Source organism: Mesoplodon mirus (genome assembly GCF_964341445.2).
Source record: "Mesoplodon mirus genome assembly, chromosome: 9".
Classification (NCBI taxonomy): domain Eukaryota; kingdom Metazoa; phylum Chordata; class Mammalia; order Artiodactyla; family Ziphiidae; genus Mesoplodon; species Mesoplodon mirus.
The window spans coordinates 99,913,572-99,935,349 of NC_138985.1; the positions used below are offsets into that span (position 1 = coordinate 99,913,572).

General features: G+C 42.9%; 1 protein-coding gene across 2 annotated transcripts in view; it reads right to left on the reverse strand.

Moving 5' to 3' along the window:
* DGKI (diacylglycerol kinase iota) overlaps window positions 1-21,778 on the reverse strand; it is a gene marked incomplete at its 5' end in the record, with an annotated part of 458,035 nt that overhangs the window by 247,993 nt on the left and 188,264 nt on the right. For both annotated transcript variants that reach the window (XM_082631691.1, XM_082631690.1), the window contains 2 exons: window positions 6,469-6,525; window positions 7,891-7,965. In XM_082631691.1, the coding sequence (XP_082487817.1) occupies window positions 6,469-6,525; window positions 7,891-7,965 (132 nt within the window). The remainder of the gene's footprint in view (window positions 1-6,468; window positions 6,526-7,890; window positions 7,966-21,778) is intronic.

Below are 21,778 nucleotides of genomic sequence, written 5' to 3' on the forward strand. Positions count from 1 at the left end.
ACTGTCCTTGGATAACCTGAATGAGATCAGCTTCCAAGGTCTATTCTTGGCTTGAGCTGTAGGAAACATGGAAGGTCCTTTTCCTCCCAAATAGAAGCACCCGTCACCCCAGATGTTGGGATACTTTACAAGAGAGAATGTGGTCTTCAGGCCTAATGGTACAGGTAAACCCTAATAACTTCCATATAACTCATCTCTCTCAGGCCAATACACCTAAAATATTTGCTACTGTTTTTCTCCTGCCCTTTTCTGAGAAAACATGCTTTACCTGAAATTAACATGTGTATTTTCAGGCCACAATCCATACTTTCCCTTTAAAATAGGCCCTTTACCATATATTCAGTTTTTCAACAAATACTTACCAAATGCCTACTATCCAGGCATTGTTCTAAGTACAGAGGGACACAGGAAACAGATCAGTGTCGAGAAAAAAAAATGTTATATCAAGGCATGAAATTCAGAGTGACAAAGATACCTCTAACAAGCATTAGCATTATCAATTCCAAAGTGCCACCTCTATTTCTCTTCGTAACGTCAAACCAATTTAAATTAAAACTAAACAAAGATCCTGGAGGAATAATGGTCTTTTAACTATAATAAGATATAAAAAAGCATAATGGTCCCACTAATTAGTCTAGTTTTTATCTTGCTTGTCGCACTGTGGCAGTTTAATGAAACAAGGACACAATTCTTACATTGTTCTCAGAAAGAAGTTAATAATAATAGGTAACATTTCTTGACTGCTAACACTGTCAGGCACTTTTTTAAATGCCTTACATGTAATAATAATTTTAATTTTCATGAGAATTTTCATGAGTATAGGTGCTGTTTAGTTGATAAGAACTAGTAAAACCCCGAGTTGGTAAAATATTGAAATATTTCTGTATTGGTTGATAAATTGCAGTTTAGTGCCCCTACCATCCCCCTGGCTCCTCCCTGGATGCCATACGCCCACCCCCCCACCCCCCAACACTGGAGCCCACTCCTACCTCCTCATTATTAAGCAACTAGAATGTTAATTTCGGGCATAACAGGTCTCCAAGATTCTGGAGCTCTCTTCTGAAAATGAATCACATTACTGGGGCGATGCCATTGGGTTCTCCAACAAGCTCAGAAGACTGGGCTGTGCCCCACTGATGGCGGTTGTCTGTCCAAGCTTAAATATCAATATAAACAATTTTGGGGGCCTATGGCTGCAAGTCCAGAAACCTGCTCAGTTATCAGCATCCATACCTTCAGGTCAGTGAAAAAACTCTACTGGGGATGATGATATTGGACCCTCCATCTCTCTACTTCACAGATGAAGTGCACCACTCCAGCTTTCCACCCACTCAAGTGAGAAGCACTTTAGCCCACTGCCTGTTTAAGAATAAGGGCTGGGGAGGCCTGGGGCCAACCGCTAGTTGTACTCTATCCCAGTTCACATCATTGTAGGGCATGTTATCAGAGGGTTTGACTTGAATTATCATTATCGTCCTCATTTTACAGATGACAAAACTAAGGTATAGAGTGGCGACTTCAAATGTCAGGGACAGAGCAAGGATTCAGACCCAGGCAGGGTGGCAGCACTGTGTTGCAGCGCCTCTCCTCTGCTCTGAAAGATCAGGTTCAAGCTCCTTCAATAAATGATTTCAATGACAGTCAGTAGTGGAAATATTGAATACATAAAAATGTCAGGCAGTATTATGAGAGACAGAAAAATTTACTATAATTGCTGTTAGTTTAGCAGAAGCTGAGGGAGAATGAACAGTATCATTGATGTTAAGAGAAATTCTCTGCTTATTGAGATTATAAATCACCTAATGACTCTCAATTTAAGAATTTAAGGAGGGAAACATTGGAAGAATTTGATGCAATAACCTATGAGAAATCATGGCTGACTCATGGAATTATTTAGCTAGTGACAGCTCTAATCAAAAGATTAAACCAGCAGTTTCCACAAATCAACAATTATTTAGAAAGTATAAGACTGACAGTGAATCATTTCTGCTGCAACATACATCGTTTGGTAAGCAGGTTTATAATACCATGTAGTTTAGTTTATTTAAGGAATAAAAAAGAACTTTTAAAATTGTTTATTTAAATATTTATGACTCTGCAAGTTGTTAAATATTTTTAATACCATCCTTCCTAGGAAATAGGTAGGAAATTAAGGCCCAGATAAAATAACTCAAACAAAAGCACTACTATAGAAACTGAGCAATTGTCTCTAATCTATGGCCCTGATTTGAGATGTCAAGTATCCATCTATTCAGAGGTCTTCTTAGGCCTGATATAAATTTCTTCTATTGCTGCTTAAACATAGCTGGAACAAAGTAAAAGCTGATAAATGTGTGCTGAATTGAATGAAATTCTCAACCTAATTTCTTTGACAATTAAATTGTGTAGTTACCATTTTGGAGGATCATCCATTGTCTTTATCAATTAGGGGAAAGAAACCATTTCTGTAGAATCATCCTTCTTTCCCAAGCACTTAAATTTTTCACACTATTTCCTTTTGACTATTATTTATATCTCCTAAATTATTGAAATGAAATTAGACTCAGGATCTTCACATTGCAAATGTGAGTGTTGATTCACTGCTGTTAAGCTAGCAAAGCAAGGCTGCTGACACCATAACATCTTTTTATTGTTCATCAATCATCTGAATTATTCATACAGCATCTTCAAATACTGGGTAAGGAAAGGGCTATTACTTATGGGTGTTAAAATCTCGGTGATCCATTATTTCAGGGTTTATAGTCAGTATTGTTTGCAGAAATGCATAACACAATTGTTCAATTATTTTCAAAAACAGCCAGTTTAATTCATAGTATTATTCACAGAGCTTTTGAAAGGATCTTAGCAATTACAGCCCAATCCATGCAGCTTATCTCTAAGAAAACTGAGGTCCAGCCAGAAAGGTTCAACTTAGAGGAGTCCAAACAATACTCATTAAAACATTTCCATGTATCAGGCACCCCACAAAGCCTAGGGGACAGTGATTAACAGCCCTGTTCCAGAGCCCAGCCCTAGAGACACCATCAAGGGGAGAAGAAGCAGAGGTGTCCTTTGAACCCAGGTCAAACTAATTCTAAAGTGATTGCTTCTTTCATTTCCATTAAGTAAACTACCTAAGGCCTCTTAATTAAGAAACTCCATGGGTCATAATCTGTCATAAGTATCATCTCCAAACTGTCCTCTTAGACCAAGAGTTCTTAGACACTTGGGGAAAAATTAGCCCCTTTATAAATTCATTCAGTCAAAAGATATTCATTGATCACATCCTCTGCATCCTGCCTGGTACAATGAGGTTGGGACAAATTTCACGAGTGATCTCCCAAAGCTTACACTATAGGAGGATGGCAACAAACAAGCAAATAAGTAATAAATAATTATGACATACAAAGTGCTCTGAAGGGTAGAACAAGGTGCTTTGATAAAGAACAATGTGCAACCTACTAACCTACTTAGAGGTGGTCATCAAGGAAGACCCCTGAGGGGCTGATATTTGAACTGAGGTCTAACTATAAGAATCAGCTAGCCATGCCAAGAGATTTCCAGTACAGCAGTGAAACACACAAATGTCAGAAGGTGAGGAATATCTTGATGCATGACTCAAGAACTGAAAGAAAATCCGTGTGGTAGCTGGATGGGTTGGAAGAGGTAGGCTGGGTCCAGCCTTTGCAGGACTTTTGACTTTTCATGCAAAGCCAAGGGTATGGTTTTCCTCTAAATGATATGGAAACCGCTGAAGAGTTTTAAGTTGGAAAATGATATAATCCAATGTTCATTTTTAAAGATGAGTCTCTTAAATCACGGTGGGTTGAAGGGGGAAACTAAAGAATCCTGGAGAACCTATTGTAGTGGTCAAAAGTGAGAGATCATGGTGTCTTAGTCTAAGGCGCTGACAACAGAGATGGAGATACATGGATGGCTTGAAATCTATTTTATGAATAAAATTGATAGGGCTGGCAAATGAACTAGCTGTGGGGAGTACCTGAGAAAAGTAATCATTATGACTCCCCCTCACCCATTTTCTCGATCGAGGAGCTGGGCCAATAGTCATCTCATTTTCTGAGGTACAAAAGAATTGAAAAAAATTGTTTTTATGGTGATGGAAATAAAGAGTTTAGTCTGTAATGTATTATATTTGAGATGACTGTGATACATTCAGTGGGCATATCAAATGGAACTCCAAGCGTGGGCTGGAAATGGAAAGCTAGCTGCTGTCAGCCCAGACATGATATGTAAAGCCGAGGGATTGGATGAGCTCTCCCAACAACAGTAGGCAGAACATGGCCCAGTACTAAGCCCAACGAATACCAGGGAGTGAGCAATGAAAGGGCTACCCAGTGAAATAAGAGGAACATTAGGAAAGATGTCATGACAGGAGAGCATTTCAAGAAGCATGAAATACTGAGTAGTTTGAACACATTTGCAAGACTGAATAAGAACAGAAAAAGTTCTAATGGATTTGGCATTAAGGAGATACTGGCAACATTAAAAAAGCAATTTCAGTGAACAGGTAGAGTAAAAACCAGATCAGAACAGGTTAAAACGCCTAGGAGGGGACACGCTGGAAACAATTTACGTAGTAACACTTTCTGGAAGTTTAGCACTGAACACAACGCTGAGAATCAGAGCCACAGTTAAGACACAGTTGGTGGTTAAGGACTATTTTTGTTTGTTTTTTCAGATGGGAGCCGTCAGAGCATGTTTATGATGATGGAAATAATCTAGAAGGAAGGTGGGGAGTTGAAAATGTAGGAATGGAAGAAATAGCAAGTCCTTGATATGAAGACAAGGGAAGGCGCTGAAAACACTTATAAAGGGTCTGGCTTCATGGAAGAGAAATAATAACAGCAGCTGAAAACACACCCCAAAAATCCTTGCATTAGAAAATTGCACATACAATTACAATTATCTATCCAGAGAGAAAGAGAGATTAAAGGACAGGGAACCAAAGGTAGACATATGGATTCCCTGGTTAGAAATTCATAGAGTCCATCTTAAAAACTCAAAATGGTTGCTTCTACTGTCCTAAATAAAATTTCTCCTTCATCTGAGCTATCACTGAGTTATCTCGACCATTGCTATAGTGCACTTGGGTGACATGGAGGGTAAAACAACCCTATCATTTTTCTTAGATTTCTTCACCCTACATATGACCCATAACTTTCCTCTTGCTGACATAATAGACAAGCACAGTGGGAGAGGACAGTTGACAGGGACAACTCTTGATATTTTCATCTCTCTCTAAACCTCCACCGCCAGCCTATTCTCTCTCCATGTTTTCTCCCAATCTCCTTGTATTAGCCAGTAACAGTGAGATCATTCTTCTTCACAGTGTCTTTTTTCATTAACTGTCATTAACACCTCTGTACTCAGACGTCTTCTATTCCTATTCCACTCATTCATCTATTCTCGTAGCTTTAATTACTATCTCGATATGCTGACAATTCACCAATGTCTAACCTCTAGCGCCCAATCTTCCTCGTAAGCTCCAAACTTGTCTACCCACTCAGCTTTCTGTTGGGCATCCCCAGCTGGGGCCTCAGGACACCTCAAACGTGAGAGTTCTACAACTGAACTCATTACTTCCCTACCCCATCCTCAGAGCAACTCATTTGCCAACATCTAATTGCTTTTTCAGAGAAGAACCCTTGTTTATTCTGAGCTCCCCTGTCTTTGTGTCCAAACTCCAATCAAGTACTATATCCTGTCAATTCTGTTTCCTTCAAATTCATATTCTCCAATTTTCTCCATCTCAGTATTACTCTTAGTTCAGGTCACCATTACCTCTTGCCTAGATTAGGAGAACAGCTCCTCAATTTTTTTCTCCATGCTTCCAATATTGCTTGAACTATATGGCATTCCCTCCACACTGTAGCCAGAATAATATATTCTGCTTGTAACAGTTTAATGCCCCCTTTAATTAATATGATGATGAGACATTCCACTTGCAGCCTTGCTCACAAGGGCCTTCCTGGTCTAGCTCTGCTTATCTCTCAGGTCTCACGCCTTCCTCATATATCCTCTCACTTTTGTGCTTGTGTGCCTGTGTTCTGTCTCAAAGGCTGTCACTCACCTCCTAGCTAACCCCCCACCCTTCACTTAGATCATCCCTTTGGGTCTCAGTTTAGTTGCCACCTCTTCCAGGAATTAAAATGGACCAAAAGTCAATAAAATGCTATTTCTTTCTTATCTTTTCAATTCTACCACCTCCTCCTCCCCCTACTTTCTAGTTCCATTCAATAAGACCTTAGCTCCCCAATACATTCTGTGAGAAGAAGAAAGGGCAGTAGACACACACTGAAGAGACTTGGGGATTTGATTGATTGTATGTGTTGATGTATCGAAAAGAAACTGATGTGGAATAGAGGGAGATGGACTTTATTTTTTTTAATCCCTAGTGAATATCTATGAATCCGATGAATCAATGGGAAATAAAAGGTGGTATTTGAACCAGAGCTCTGATATACTTACTTCTCTCGGTGATCTTGAGCCCCCTTCTCGAAATGTTGGTTTACATCGGAAATTAATCTGTCATTTAAAAAGAAAAGTGTATTATATTAGAGATAAGCACCCGACTAGAATAAGTTACCTGAAAAAACCAACAGTGACAGATATTGAGACTACAGATAAAAAAAACCCTCAAAGAATAAGGAACATAGTCTTACACTATTCTTAGTCTTTTGAAATCATCACCTTAGATAATCCCAAGTGATCCTGTTATCTCCAATCCATGATTCTTCAGTCTCACTGATGAAATCAAAGTATCTTTAGACAGTAATGCTCTTACACCATAAATTTGAGAAACTGAGATAATAAAGAGGCAGAAGAAAAATATATGGCAGCTGAAATCATCCAGCTGTTTTAGATTTTAAAAGTAGGAAAATATAAACTTGAGAAATTTTTAATATGATGAAGATGATTCACAAAAATACACAAAATTATTCTTCAAGCATTCAGCACTCCCTTACTTTTAGATGGGGAGGTCTCCCTATACATTTACATCTTCTTTAGCTACTTGATAAGGTGAAAGAAGTGTAGAAATGAAGTAGGAAATGAGTAAATGGAGTTGGGACAGCAAAAATATAAATTATTGTACAATATTACTAGTCATTCCCACAAAATATCAGTTGGCAACAATTGATAATGTGTCAGTAAAACTAAATGAATATCCCCGGGGACTAAAATACTTCAATACATTTACACATGGCAGCTCAAGATAGATAATGCACAGAGAATCCCACGTGGAAAAGGGGCAGGAAGCATGGAAGGAAGAGGACAGCAGACAGCTCACTACTGGAGCCTTTCCCTTGGCCCCGATGTTCAGATAAATGGACTCTGCAGAATCCACTTCCTCTGGAGGAAAGACACCACCAGAATGTCACTTCCAGCCCCTCCCACACATTAATGCTGTGTAAGCAGGAACGCTGCTCAAAGCAAGGAACTGAGCTTCTGGCCAGGCTCTCTCCCTTGTAGCCAATTTAGAAAGAAGTAAACTTACAAAGGTCAGAAATGTCTAAACAATGATTTTAAAGAGCTATGGAATTTTTTTTCTTTAATACGAAACATCTTGTGGAAAATCCCATGGGTGAATAACAGCGTTTGTTATTGTGAAGAAAATTAGTACACGTGAGGCTTTTCTCTCTAACCTTATTATTCCTTTTCCTAAGAATCAACATAAAATGATATCAAATTATATCTCAGCAAACAATAAAGTGAATGAAACTTTAGCATTGTCCTTCCATCCTTTCATTATTAATCTGGTGATAATGCTGGACTTCCAGGTTTTTAAAAGAGCATTGTTTTCAAAAAGTTGAAAATGGAAACTGACACCTGGTCTTTGAAGTCCAAACACTTGCAGGGTAGCAAAAATTGCAGCAGGTGGCGCTGTCTCACCTTTTCTAACTGTTCGATGCAGGCGGTGTGGACGACGATCTTACAGACAGCACACTTCCTCCTGAGAGCTGATTTCTACAACAGACAATTCAAAAGACAAGAAATGTTAACGGTCTGTTCTGAAGAGCTCCCTGGTAGTAAAGAGAGTATACATAAATGAAGCAAACGTAAACCAATTTAAAACTTCATCATAAACATTCAATAATCGGATAAACTTCAGCAATAGTACTCTGACCTACTAAGTAACTTCATATCCATGACTGAGGGTGGCCTAAGATTTTCTCTTTAAAACAGAATTATGCTAGCTGCTGTATGCTGAGTATCTACTATGAACCAAGCTCTTTATTCTGTATTTTTCTTAGTTTCATAACCTAACATTGTAGGCATTATTATCCTATGTTTTTTCATGTTTAATAGTTACGGGGTAGGGCCAACAATCCAACATAGGTCTAGGTTCAAAACAAGCATGGTTTCCCTACAGCCAAAGAGTCTACATTTCAAGGGGCCATCCCCTTGGACTTTTATTCCCAGCACAAATCTATACAAAGCTACTTGGTTTCTGCCCAAATCTTCTGGAAGGTAAGAAGACAAATTTAACTTTTACAAGTCACCATCCTTATCACCATCATCACCATCATCATCATAGCAGCAGCAGCCCAGTAACAGCAAAAGCAGCTAAGATGAATTTAGCACTTTCTATGTGCCAGGTATTCTTGTAAGCACCTCACAGATAGTAACTCATTTAATCCTCACCACCCTAAGAAATAGATACTATTCTTACTGCCATTTTACAGATGAGAAAACTGAGGCCCAGCAAGGGATGTGCCCAAGGTCATATAATTAGAGCACAGCGGGGCCAATTAGTCTGATAGCAGGCTCATGCTTAAAAGCATACACAGTTTGGCCTCCCTGACAGTCTGTACCAGTTAAAATTCACAATAAAAATATTCTCTGAGGTTTATCTTTTTTCTAACAATAAAAAACAAGCAGCGGGGAGAGAGAGAAAGGGGTGGAAATCTCGATTCAGTGCTGACGGTGCCATGTAAGATCTGAGCCAGAAATGCTCAGGTCTCTCTATGGAGAACAGGCTACAAGGCGGATCTGCAGGAATAATTTGGGGGTTTGAGCACTGAAAGAAACTTATTGTAACAAAGCCAGTCTGTGACCCAGCCCATCAAAGCATCCGAGTGTGAAAGGCCCGAAGTCCCTGTCCTTAAGAAAGACACAAGACTCAGCTTCCCCTACTGAGGACCAGCTTCCCCTACTGAGATAGGATTTTTAAGCCAAAAATTGAGGTGTGGCTGCTACCAAGGAGCCTGGAAGGACTGCAAACCAGCACCTTGGAAGGCACAGAATCAGGAAAGAAACTGTAGCCTCCCGCCTCCTTGGTGGTTCCACCCGTTCAGCACGGAGTCTCCGCAGTGCCACCAGCCACCAACCAAGCATCCAGAACACTGCAGTCAGTACCGCAGCAACAACACGCGTCGTCTTGATACCCACTGACTAAGGTTTAGGTACCCTGCTTGCAAACGCTTTCATCACTCTTGGCTTTCCTCTGCCTGAGGAAAGAACATGGTCGGTAACCTTACGTCAGCTCGGCAATCGATTGATTTGGCCAAAAAGGAGGATAAGGGAAACCCAGGCATCTAGCTACACTATTGAAAAGTGCCTTGGCTCAACTACTAAAAAGGAAGCTGGGGGAGGTGGGGAGGAAGGGGAAGGGTGGGAGATGGGGAGGGGGAACGAGAAGAGTGACAAGTACTAGAAGCAGCACGAGCAGTGGCGGCATCGCTCAAGGCGACAATAATAAAATTCCAGGTTTGCAAATATTTTCGTGAGCTAAGTGCCCATAAGAAGCAAACTACTGTTGCTCTCCCGTTTATTCCGGATCTCCTGGTGGGGATCACTGCTTTAGCACCACCCACAGCAAATGCGTGGGGCTCCTGAGTGAGTCCTGCTGCTCAAGAGTTATAGTGATGCTCAGGAGTTGATTTCATTCTACTCATTATCCACTAAACCTCTAGTAGATTTCACTGCAGGCAAGCAAAGCAATGCTCTCATGGTAGCAACCACCGACGGGCTTATTTAAGGCCGCCTGAAAAATCTCCTTCCTTACCAGTAACTCCTGCCCTGGCCTAGCCTTTTGCCTGACCGTGTGCTCTGCACTGGGGCCTACAGAGCTCCAAGGGCTCCTTGAGGCTCCTACGGAGTCACTGGGGATGGTGGGAAGGGACAAATGTGTACTTGCTGAAGCCAGAATACCCCTTCCTTGCCTTGTTTTCCATCTGGATTCCAGGTCAGAATCTCCTTTGAATAGGGATCTTGCCTGGAAGAGTTCGAGAACCTGTGGCTCAAGACTGTCCTCTCTCAGCTTCCTAGGGTAACGTGTATCTACACTGATATCATTCATGTGTAATAATTCAAGTGCAATGTTCTACAGATGATAATATATGAAGAAAAGTGCTTTATGTTATAAAACTAATTTTATTTAAACAATGTTAAATTTTAAAAGGCCCTCATAAGGCATGCTTCTATGCCTTCTGAGGCAGAATATATAAAACCATAATCTGAATTTTTGTTTATAATCACTACAACATGATGTATTTTACTACAAAGAACAGTCATTTTTCTGCTTTCTGTCTTTCTATCAGGCTAGATAGCCTTTCAATGTTATTGTGTCTGACTTTAGTTGCCCTCAGTTTCTTAAATGACAGCTTCTAAACAGCTTCTAATCTGATAAATCAGATAATTAAGGTCTATAATCACATGCAAAATTAAGTGAATAAATTCTGAATGAAGGCCTCAGGTCTTTTTCCATATTAGAAAAATACATGGATTTTAGTTTCTCAACTGATGAAAACTGCTCCAATGAATCAGAAGTCTCAACTGCTGACTCCTTGGTTTATGACTATGCTTTAATTAGTTAAAGTTATTTGAAGTAGCTGGATAATAAGCTTCTGGGCAGAAACTGTTCAATTAATGCTTGGTTATGTTCCAATTTTTATTTGCAAGATTTAAACTAAATATAAAGATAAAACACAGGAATCTAGACATTCTCAATACTGTAACTACTCACTTTTTCTTTAAAAACTCTTAAGTCAATACTTCCTTCACTATGAAAAATGATAAAGCAAGAAAAGTCATTAAAATTAAGTCAGCAGGTTAGTTGTTACTCTTCATATCGGGACATAGCTGTTATAGAACCTAGCACAAAGATACAATTTTAAAAATAAATATGTCCTGGGACCCAAACATGCTTAAAAATTAACATTATAAAAGTTTAATAATTCACTCTCATCAATGAATTTAAAGGCCAATTAGGCTTACTGCTTCAAATATCAAGTAACCTCAGTGTCCTTACTAAGGGTTTCCTGATTTTGTCAAAGGAAATCCATTAATTTGTAAGTGTGTGTGTGTGTGTGTGTGTCACATCTGTAAAAACTAGTGGAGGGGGCACATCTGTGAAAACTAAGACAACATAGGCTATAACATAAATTATATCCCATTACACTCTGATCATAATTTACTTATATAATAATGACACAATGAATGGTATGTTACGCTTTAGGATGGTGGGCGTAACCTAACCAGCAGACTAACAGTGATTGTAAGAGAACACACTCAAAGTTCTGACTTGGCCCTTTATGTTTCCCATGCTGTGGGCACTGCTGGCATTCCAAGCAGTGACAGTTCCTCACCAAACTTCGGCTCATATCAAGTATGGAAGTAAAACTGTTACAGCCTTAGACCATTGGCTCTGGGGATGGAAGCTGGAGCGGGGACAAAAGGACCAGAGGCAAGCAATGGTAGAAAGTATATAATTGTCCCTGAGAAACAGTTTAATATCTAATCCTATCCCACCTACCCACTTCCTTTGGTCATAAGTCCCTGATCCATATGTACCACCAAGCAAGCTATATGTTCTTCCTTTGAACAAGAGATGTGATTTCTGCTAAGTAACAATGAATATCTGGTAGTAGTTAACAACATTTGATTCTAGAAGAGAGGGAGGGAAGGAAAGGCTAGGAGAAAGAAAGGGAAACCTAGTTTCACAGGTTTATGATTTCTGACAGGTCAAGGCCTCCTTGCTGCCCAAGGAAACTTAAATTGAATGCCACCCCTCATAGTCTGAAGTTTGACCCCAAGAAGCATGTACGAGGCTGGCTGAGCCCCTTCCCAATAAGCACACACCAAATCTCATTTTTCCCTGAAGATGGTCAAGTAATCCTGCCTCTGACCCCACCTCTCCCACTGTATTCTTAAGGACACCACCCTCCCCCCAACAGACACACACACACACACACACACACACACACACACACACACAGAGGTTTAATCACCAGAGATCAGAAGCGGAGAAGTAGGAGGAAATATTGTCTCCAGAGCTGACATGGCAAACCTTTCTTGGCCTCCTGTCTCAGGAGACCTCAGGGCCAGAGCCTGCTGCTGGCCACACAGAAGTATTGGCCTGGCAGCATCTCACTGCAGACAGAGTTCCCAGACATGGGCTCACAGACGCAGTGCAAGGAAGCACTGCTTCCATCAGCCCCGCCCTTATCATAAGGCCACAGTGACAAAAGGATGCATGGCCAGGGAAGGGGCTCCAGGCAGGAACCCAACCATCCTGGGAGTGGGGAAGGGGGCACAGAAGGCACTAGGGGAAGGACAGGATGGAGCGCCGAGTGGTGAAAAGTCAGGAAAAGAGGGCTGGATGAGGCTGGTGGGATGAGCTTCCTAACTCAGGCTCCCCGCAGCTGTCTTCTTCCCAGTAATTCTCAGCCTCCTCACCTTTCCCACGTCAGAAGAATCATGGTGAGAAATAGAAACTGAGCGTTGGGAGTCAGGCAAAGGAGAGACAGCAAGTGGGGCAAGAAGAATGTTATCTTCCCTTCTGGACACGAAGCTCAGTCTACAGGGGCGCTGGGATGGAAGCGGGAGACGGGGCAACAGGGCCCAGGCAAGGCTATCCTTTTCTTCCTCTCCAAGGGTGGGGTGAAAGGACTGCTGGGTAAAGTGCAGGGAAGGAACCTTCCTAAGCCTTCAGAGTGTCAGGAATTCAGCGTCCTTTCAGTGGGGATTGTCCCTACGGGCAACACGAACAAGAGCATTGCTGCTGTATAATCCCAGGTAAATGAAAACAAGAGTTCTTTGATTTATTTAAAAACCTAATTAGAAGAAATGACAAGCATGCTCAGCAAGTTCTACTCCTCTGGGGTGTCCAGGATGCAATCTGTAAACTGGTATTAGGGAAAAAGAAGACATTATCTGGAAGTTCCATTCATGTGGTTTCAGGGCCAAAGCACAGGTTCCATCGCCACTCACGCCGGCGCCTCTTTTCCTCAAACAGAATACAGGCCGTTTTGGACAAACCAAGAGGGTGGCTGGCTGACGTGCCAGCGCGCCCCTACCGTGGCTCCCTGCTGCGTAAGTAAGTCTCTCCAAGACGGCAGGATTTCAAGAGCCCAGACCAGGGAACAGAGATGCCTCACGCCAGGAGGAGTCTGTGCCTGGGGGCGGGGTGGAGGGGGGAATCTCAGAGCTGTCCTCAGAGGGTCTCCTGCAGGGAGCCCTCACTCTGTGTGAAACCCTCAGCCTGGGTACTGCTGCCAGAGTCAAGGCCTTCACCTGTCAGGGTCCCAGGTGTCTGTGCCACGTGTCCTCTGGACAGGGCTCAGTGAGGGCCGGATCCCTCTGAGACATCCCCACTGCGTCCCCACCCTAGATACTAAATGATGCCAGAAGTACCTCAGAATATACGAAAGAAAAGGGAGCAGGGAGCAACAGGAGGTGGAGGGGTTGGGAAGGGGGTCACGTAAACAAGTAACGAAAATACTCAGCAACACGCAAATACACATGGATGCGCCTAAATCTGCACACGCCAGCTCTCGGGAATCAGGATGGTCTGAGATGTCCCACGTATGAAGTTTGCATGTAGCTGGAACAATGTCAGCATTCTGAGTGCTGTGCAGGAAATAAAGAGAAAGAAGCTTCTGTCCTTCCTGGGAGAAGCTGGCACGCCACTTGAGGCGACACGGAGGACTTGAAAGAAAAGGTCACTAACAAGAGAAGACCGTGCACAGCTAAATGCTGAATGAACAGCTCAGACAGTAAAAGCTGTAATCTAGAGCAGGGTAAAGCCCCACAGGCTGACTCAGTAAAAAGGACGTAACACCAAAAAGAGCAAAGTCTTGAATTGGGCCTTAAAAAGATGTAATATTTGAAAGTTGAAGACACTCCAGCAGGGAGAGGATTCAAAGTCTCTTTACATAGTAGGCACTGATGCCTCCTAAAAGGAATGGAGCTGGCTTTTGTGTGTCCGATGGGGCACTGAGCCAGGGGCTCACAGGCGTCCATCTGCATGAGTCACTGGGCACCATGTTTAATGGTGGAGTGTGGAGGCTTCTCTGTGTGCCTGGTCGGGGGGTCAGGTGGAGAAGGGTGGGGAGTGGGAACACTGGCTGTGGGTCACGAGGGTCTCAAAGAGAAATGGCAAAGCAGAACTTTTCCTGAGAGGACCTGGGTTACAAAGTATAGAGTTACAAGAAGATGGAGATTCCTCTGTATTTCCATTCTGCCCTAATCCAACACTAGGAACACTGCCTGACACATATTAGGAGCTCAAGAGATATTCTGGCAGGGAGGGAGGAGGGAGGGAGGGGGGAGGAGGGAGGGAGGGGGAGGAGGGAGAGGGGAAGGAGGGAGGGAGGAGGGAGGGAAGGAGGGAGGAGGGAGGGAAGGATGGAGGGAGGAGGGAGGGAGGGAGGAGGGAGGGAAGGAGGGAGGAGGGAGGGAGGGAGGAGGGAGGGAGGGAGGAGGGAGGAGGGAGGGAGGAGGGAGGGAGGAGAGGTGAAAGGGCTTGCAGACTAGGGCTTTCTCCTCAGTGTAAGCCCCCAGCCCAACCCCAGTCTGGAGAACTGGTGGCTTTGGAAATGAGACAAAACCCCTCTAGGACCCAGGCATTTTCAGGATAGGCAATCCCAAAAGAAGAGAGAAAGAGGCATTCTATAGGTGTTTGAGGGACAGAAGACCTTCATAAATACTAGAGGGAAAACGGGGTAGAGGCTTCTTGGTGAGTACAGCTGAACAATTTTTGTGACCACAAATGTGATGTCTTTGGGGGAATTCCAGAGATATCGGACGGGAAGGCTATCTTGCAAAAGGCTGAGGTCTTACATAAATGGGTGGAGTTAAGAACAGGAAGCCTGCATTACTGATGCTCATGTGATCCCACCTATGTCTGTAGGCTAGTAAGACTCTGGAATATCTACTTGGGTAGCAAGTTGTGGGGCTGCAAAGGATTAGAGCCAGCATGCAGGCCAGCCTTCCCAAACAGAAGTCCCGGCTGGGCGATGCCAGTCAGGCTAGAAAGGTGGATTGGGAAAAGATTGCTAAAGCCCTTAAATCTAGAGTGAGAAATACAAATTTGAACCTAATAGGCAATGGGGCACTAATAATTTTTGAGACTCATGTGGCCAAAAATAATAATTCAATCTGGTGGCAGGATGCAGCACTATCTGAAAGCAGGAGGAGGAAGACAAAAGGAAATGAGATGATTGATATATTAATTCAGTCAACCAATAAATACTAAGCACCTACTAAGTGCCTACACTGTCCCAGGCACTGGGGATACAGTAGTGAATAAAACATTGAAAAAAATTTGTTTTTATCTCATGGAGCTTCCATTCTCCTGGGAGAGACAGACAATAAACAAGTTAGGTAAGTGCGATACATAATACGCTGATAGAAATACGTGCTAAAGAGAACAATTAAAGCGAGAACGGGGGCTGGGGGTATCAGGGGCAGCGGAGAGTTGAAGTTGGGACAGGTTGGCCAGGAAAGCTCTCACTGAGGAGATACATTTTAAGAAACACCAGGAGGGGGACTTCCCTGGCGGTCCAGTGGTTAAGACTCCACGCTTCCAGTGCAGGGTGTGTGGGTTCGTTCCCTGGTTGGGGAACTAAGATCCCGCATGCTGCATGGCATGGCCAGGAAAAAATATAAATAAATAATTTTTTTTAAAAACGGAGCTACAAAGCAATACTTTAAAAAGAAGAAGAAGAAGAAGAAACACCAGGAGGAAGTGAGGGAGTTGGCCATGTAGTTATCTGGGGGGAAAGCACTTCGGGCAAAGGGAACAGCAAGTGCACAGCCCAGAGGCATGAGGACTGCGGGATGTTTGCAGTGACCAGGAGCCAGGGTCCCTGGAGTGGAGTGATCTAGGCGGAGATGAGGCCAGACCACGACGGCAGGCCAGGTCACACAGGGATTAAGTAATGAACAACAAGAACCTACTGTAGAGCACAGGGAACAATATTCAATATCTCATAATAACCTGTAATGGAAAAGACTGAAAAAGAATATATCGATATATATATAACTGAATCACTTTGCTGTGCACCTGAAACTAACACAACATTGTAAACCAACTATACTTCAATTAAAAAAAAAAGATTTTAAGTCATGAGAGTTCACAGTGGAAATTCACATATCAGGCAATGAGCGCCTGAACTGGAGTGATGAGAATGGAACAGAAAGCAAGGCAGAGAAGCAAGAGCGATGAACTGACGGAGCGCGGCCCTCTTTCCATCGTACGCAGGTCTCTGGAAAGGTGAACACAGATTTCTCACACCTGGGCCTCATGTCTTTCAGGAGAATAACTGATATAGCCAAGAACGGCTTCACTCCTACTCCGCGGTCAGCTTGCTGATTGTGTGCACACCAGCTGGCTACACCTACCACACTCTCGTGCTGTGTTATGGTCGGCATTGCCTCCGAAGTACTGCAATAAAACTCACTTAACCTGCTCTTCAAACAGCTTTGATTGCTCTGTTCTAAGGAACACATTATCTGGAGCACTCTGCATATGAAGTGTTTATGCTTCCAGAGACACCTCCCCTGAGGAACCACAGATGTGCCCATGTATCTGGGGTAGGCAGGGTCCACCCGAGCTAAGGCACAGAAGGGTCTACTCCACAACTTCCCTAGAGACACAGAGAGAAGGAGAAAAGTGCCACTGTTCATCATTGTTTGGACACGGATAAAAGCTTTCTATGTCCCCAACAGCCAGTACATTTTATATTTTTCATCTGAAGAGAACAAAAAGAAATCTTAGAGCAGAAAGCTGTGGGAAGGGAAAGGACTTTGTGAGCTGAATATGAGAACCAGAACAACCCATGGGAACCTTGCCTCATCCTGAAAAGCAGCCCATCAGGGCTCACAGGAGAAACAATTCAGGAAGAACCAAATGAGTAGCTATCGTGTTAATTCAAAGCTAAAGTTGATGGCTGGTTATAAAGAATGACACCTCACTGTGTTTTGACCACGGGATTAGGATTGGAAGCAGTGGTGGTCAGAATGGCACAGGTTCATTTTAAGAGGGGAAAAAAGGTGCATGCCTGTATCTCAGTAGTTTACCCTTACACTGAAATTCGTACCAAATCATTCTCTTTAAGAGTGATTCAAAAGTGGCTTATATCAGTGACTTTAGCACATTTTTTAAATGAGAAGAAAGCGATAGGTACAAGTCTTCTCTAATGGGCTTCAATAGGAAACTACCACAGGACTCTTAGGAGATGTCTACCTCTTGGAACTTGATTGGGTAACAGGCGTACACAGCTACTATCTTTTGTACATCTACATAAAATTCAGGTACAGTTATTGAGACATAAACCAAATATACATTGCAGCTGTTACTTATGAAAAGGATGATGAATGGCCTGCTAAATCTGTATTGGCTGGTACAAGTTTAATGGAAAGATACTAACACACGGCTGCCTCCAGAGCCAGGATGTGAGAAGCTGCGAGTGCCCCTCATTGACTGGTCCAAGATTGCCGCCCTGGTTAGGCATTCCTTCTGCCCGCTCCTGCATGGCCATGATGCATTAATAAAGGGTTTCAGACTAATGAACCTCAAGAACTCTTCAGAAATCCATAATTCTATTTCCCACTGCTGGTTCTCATTTTACCCAAGCACATGCCATATGTCCATGACTACTATTACTGACTGTCTCTGTACTTTGTTATGCTCACCTCTTGTTTCACTGTGTATTTTCTTCTACCTGCTTGTCTTTTCCTCATTTATTTTTTCCTATTTGTTTCCTCTGTGCTTCTCAGCTTTGGTGTCAGCGGGTCTGACCATGGCCAGACAACAGCTTTAACTTTATCATGTGCTATCTTCCTGCTTTGGTTCTTTTCAGCTGCTTTTATGGCTGCTCCCTGTTCAATGTTTATAGTTTCTTCAAAGTTATCTCAGATCAAAGTTTCCATGTATCTTATTGTAGGTTAACTGAAGTGTTTCCATATGTACAAAAAATGTACATAAATATGATTACAAGTATACAGGCACTAATAAATAGATATTCACACAATTAGAGCCCTACACACACGAACACATGTGTATTCCCAATTTTCCAGCAGATAGGTATGAGTGAGGGTGGGCTGGTCGTATCACAGAAGTCATAATAGAGACAACAGGAAATGATGTCTCAACATTGTCTGAATTGTCTAGTTCCAAGGTAGCATATCAAGGGCATAGCAGAGATCTGAAGCTGAATGTAAACTAGAAAACACCAACCAAAGTTTGCCTTTTAATACTTGCTAGTGTGATAGCACCGTATATGCCATCTTACTTGCAGCATGAATCCTAATATGTTCTCATTATGAGTTTACTTTGTGGAAACAGATAAAGTTGGTTTTTTAAAGTTCACAGCTTAAGATCTCTAAGCAATGATTTAGAGACATTTGCTTTAATCTGGAAAATTGTGTCTACTTAAGAAGCCATATCAAACCATGGTAAATTACCTATCCTTTCACTGCCATTTCAAACATCCCAAGCTGCTGATGACACAATTAAGTCAAAGTCTTTCAGCCAATCTGGCCCAAGAAGACCACCATTTCAATCATAGTTCACCCAACACTGTATCTCCAATTGGCCATGTGGTTTTCACTCACATACATACAACTACTGGTACCATTTTTCAATGAGGACATCATTACCACAGACAGAATATTTACCAGGAGGCTAGCAGTATAATATATACATTATGTGCACTAGAGATACAGCTCACTTCAACCATGCCAACTGGGTACCATTCACCTGCTTTATAGATAAGGAGCTGAGACCCTATGAGATTGACCAACTTGCCCAAGACAGACTGGCCAGGAGTAGAACCTAGGTCCTTCTGACTCAAAGCCATCTCCTTCTATTACATCTTACTACCTTCCTCTCATTTTACTAGTGACAGATTTGGGGAGCAGGACTGATAAAGCTAGGTAACCATGATGTTCGACATGGCTGCTTTAGACGATCTACTCTCATGGCAGCCCCAAGGGGATGGACTTACGACAACCCTACCATGACCACCTGTGCCAAGAATGGTCAACAGCAGTCTCTCTCCTCCATGAGAATCAAATAAGAAGGGCATGACACAGGCTAAACAGGACTTATAACCCCGCAATAGCCTGTAGTAGTAAATGTGGAATCTCCCTGTGAAGAGCCTTAAAAATAAGGCAGAAATTCAAACGCCCTGGATTCTAAGTGTAATGATACTTAAATGGCAGGGTTGATCTGGTGACAGGTGTCTGTGTGCGTGTCTTTCAAGAATCACATCACTGGGCTTCCCTGGTGGCGCAGTGGTTGAGAGTCCGCCTGCTGATGCAGGGGACACGGTTTCGTGCCCCAGTCCGGGAAGATCCCACATGCTGCGGAGCGGCTAGGCCTGTGAGCCATGGTCGCTGAGCCTGTGTGTCCAGAGCCTGTGCTCCGCAACAGGAGAGGCCACAACAGTGAGAGCCCCGCGTACCGCAAAAAAAAAAAAAAAAAAAAAGAATCACATCACTGAACTCATTCATTCGTTCTGTGGAAAAGGGCAGGATAACTCCTCAGGGCAGTCACTGTTCTCAGGGCTGAGGATCCGGGAGGGCACAAGACAGGCAGCGTCCCGAGCTAAACGGAGCTTATGTTCTGATAGGGATACAGACAGATAAGTGAGGAAGTGATTTTTTTTTAAAGGTTAGAAAGTGATGTGCACTAGAAAAGACTGAGAGAATGGAGAAGGGGCACAGCTGGGCTGGCTGTTTCACCCTCTCTTTTACTCGGTGAGAGAGAGGGGCATGATTACAAGGCCCTCCAAAGTTAATACCCTGGCACTGCCTGTTGGGTTTCAGTTTCTGACCATCCTCTGGAACCACTTTGACTCAAGGAGGAATGACCCGAGTAACCAATTTTTATTGAGTGCTTGCGCCTGGCCATGTGGTTCACTGCTATACGTGCTCTATCTCATTGAAGTTTCCAACAACCATAAGCAGCAGGTATTATCGACATTTTACAGATATGAAACTGAGGCTTAAAGAGGTTAAAACAATGATGCATGTCACACAACTAGAAAATCCCAGAGCCTGGATTCAAAGCCGGGTCACTTGATTCCAGAGCCCACACACCACCTTGAATGAAGACATCAAAGCAGGCTTTGCCATTTCCTTCTGTCTTTAAAACATTACCTTCTGCCATCTGTATCTGCCTGGCATATGAGGTAAGAAAAACAACAAGAAAAATCTCCTAAAAAACAGACAATATCAACCTTGGGGTCAATAGTAGTTCTGGGTAACTGCTAAAGTAAACGATGCTTCAGCCGAGATTGGGGCCTCTGAGCAATAACAATGTTGGTTAGAATCTGTTGTTCTGGGTGCCCGGCACTGGGAGACACTAGAAGAAGGGAAAGCCCTTCTATACACCTGGGCATTGCCTAGGCGATATGTAAACCCTACACTGAATCCCATGCAAACTATCTCTATTAAGTGACAGAACCGTACCCATATTAAATAAGAAGAGACCCGCTCCACACAAGCACACACCCACATACAAACACACAAATGCAGCCTCAATCTAAAAGTGTCGTTGCAGAAGAGATGACAACCATTCTCAGAGGCTCAAGCTCTAAAAATAAAATAAGACAGACAGACAGACAGACGGCTTAATGAAAGTTTAAAACAAAGGCAAAAGAACTGCATAAAGAGACAGAAGAGTGAAGAAGCCCCACCACAGTGATTGAGTCTCTCTGACTTGTGTTTCCTTTAAGTGGGAGTAAACTGCCCCAATGACCACCCCAAAGGGTCGTTGTTACTGACCAACATTGACAAGAGGAAAACTGCATTGCGTGGATATTTCTCAGATAGTTTCCCACTGAATACTGAGATCTCACGAGATGACAACGGGTGTTCTGTGGGGGAAAATAATGGGTTTTCAACAATCATCCCTTCCCCCAAGCAAACAGAGAGCAAATCCTGCATCCCTAATGCCTTTCTTGGAGCTTCGGAATACATGTTTGATTATCAAAGGTGTTCAGTGTTTTCTAAACTTATTCCATCACAAGCCATTTTTAAGGAAGAATATTCCATATTGCTTTTACAGGAGTTCAATGCTCTCTAGAACACGATTTTATTTTTCTGAAAGCAGACTGTGCAAATAGACAATGGTACTGCTGATGCCGGGTCACCTAGCAGAGTGGCAGAGCCCTGCAGTCCCCTGGGCTCCGTATCTTATCACTCTCTCTAGTGCACGAAGCGGGCAGGGTCAGTATTACAAGCTCCTCAAGCACACGGATAATGCTCTAAGCCAAATAATTACAATGATAACGTTAGCTGTCATAATAACAATGGCTACCTGAGGGCCTGCCCCATGCTAGACCCAGTCCTGTGTGTGCACTTGGACGATCTCATGGACATTCCCGACCATCTGGCCAGACACGTATGGGCAACACCCCTTGCACACACAGAAACACCCCACCCCCTTCCTCCACTCACATCCACTGGCTCGGGGGTCAGGAGCAGAGAGTCTGTCTGAGCAGATGCTTTTTCAAAGCTATTTTTGTTGATGGCTCTGCTCTCCCCG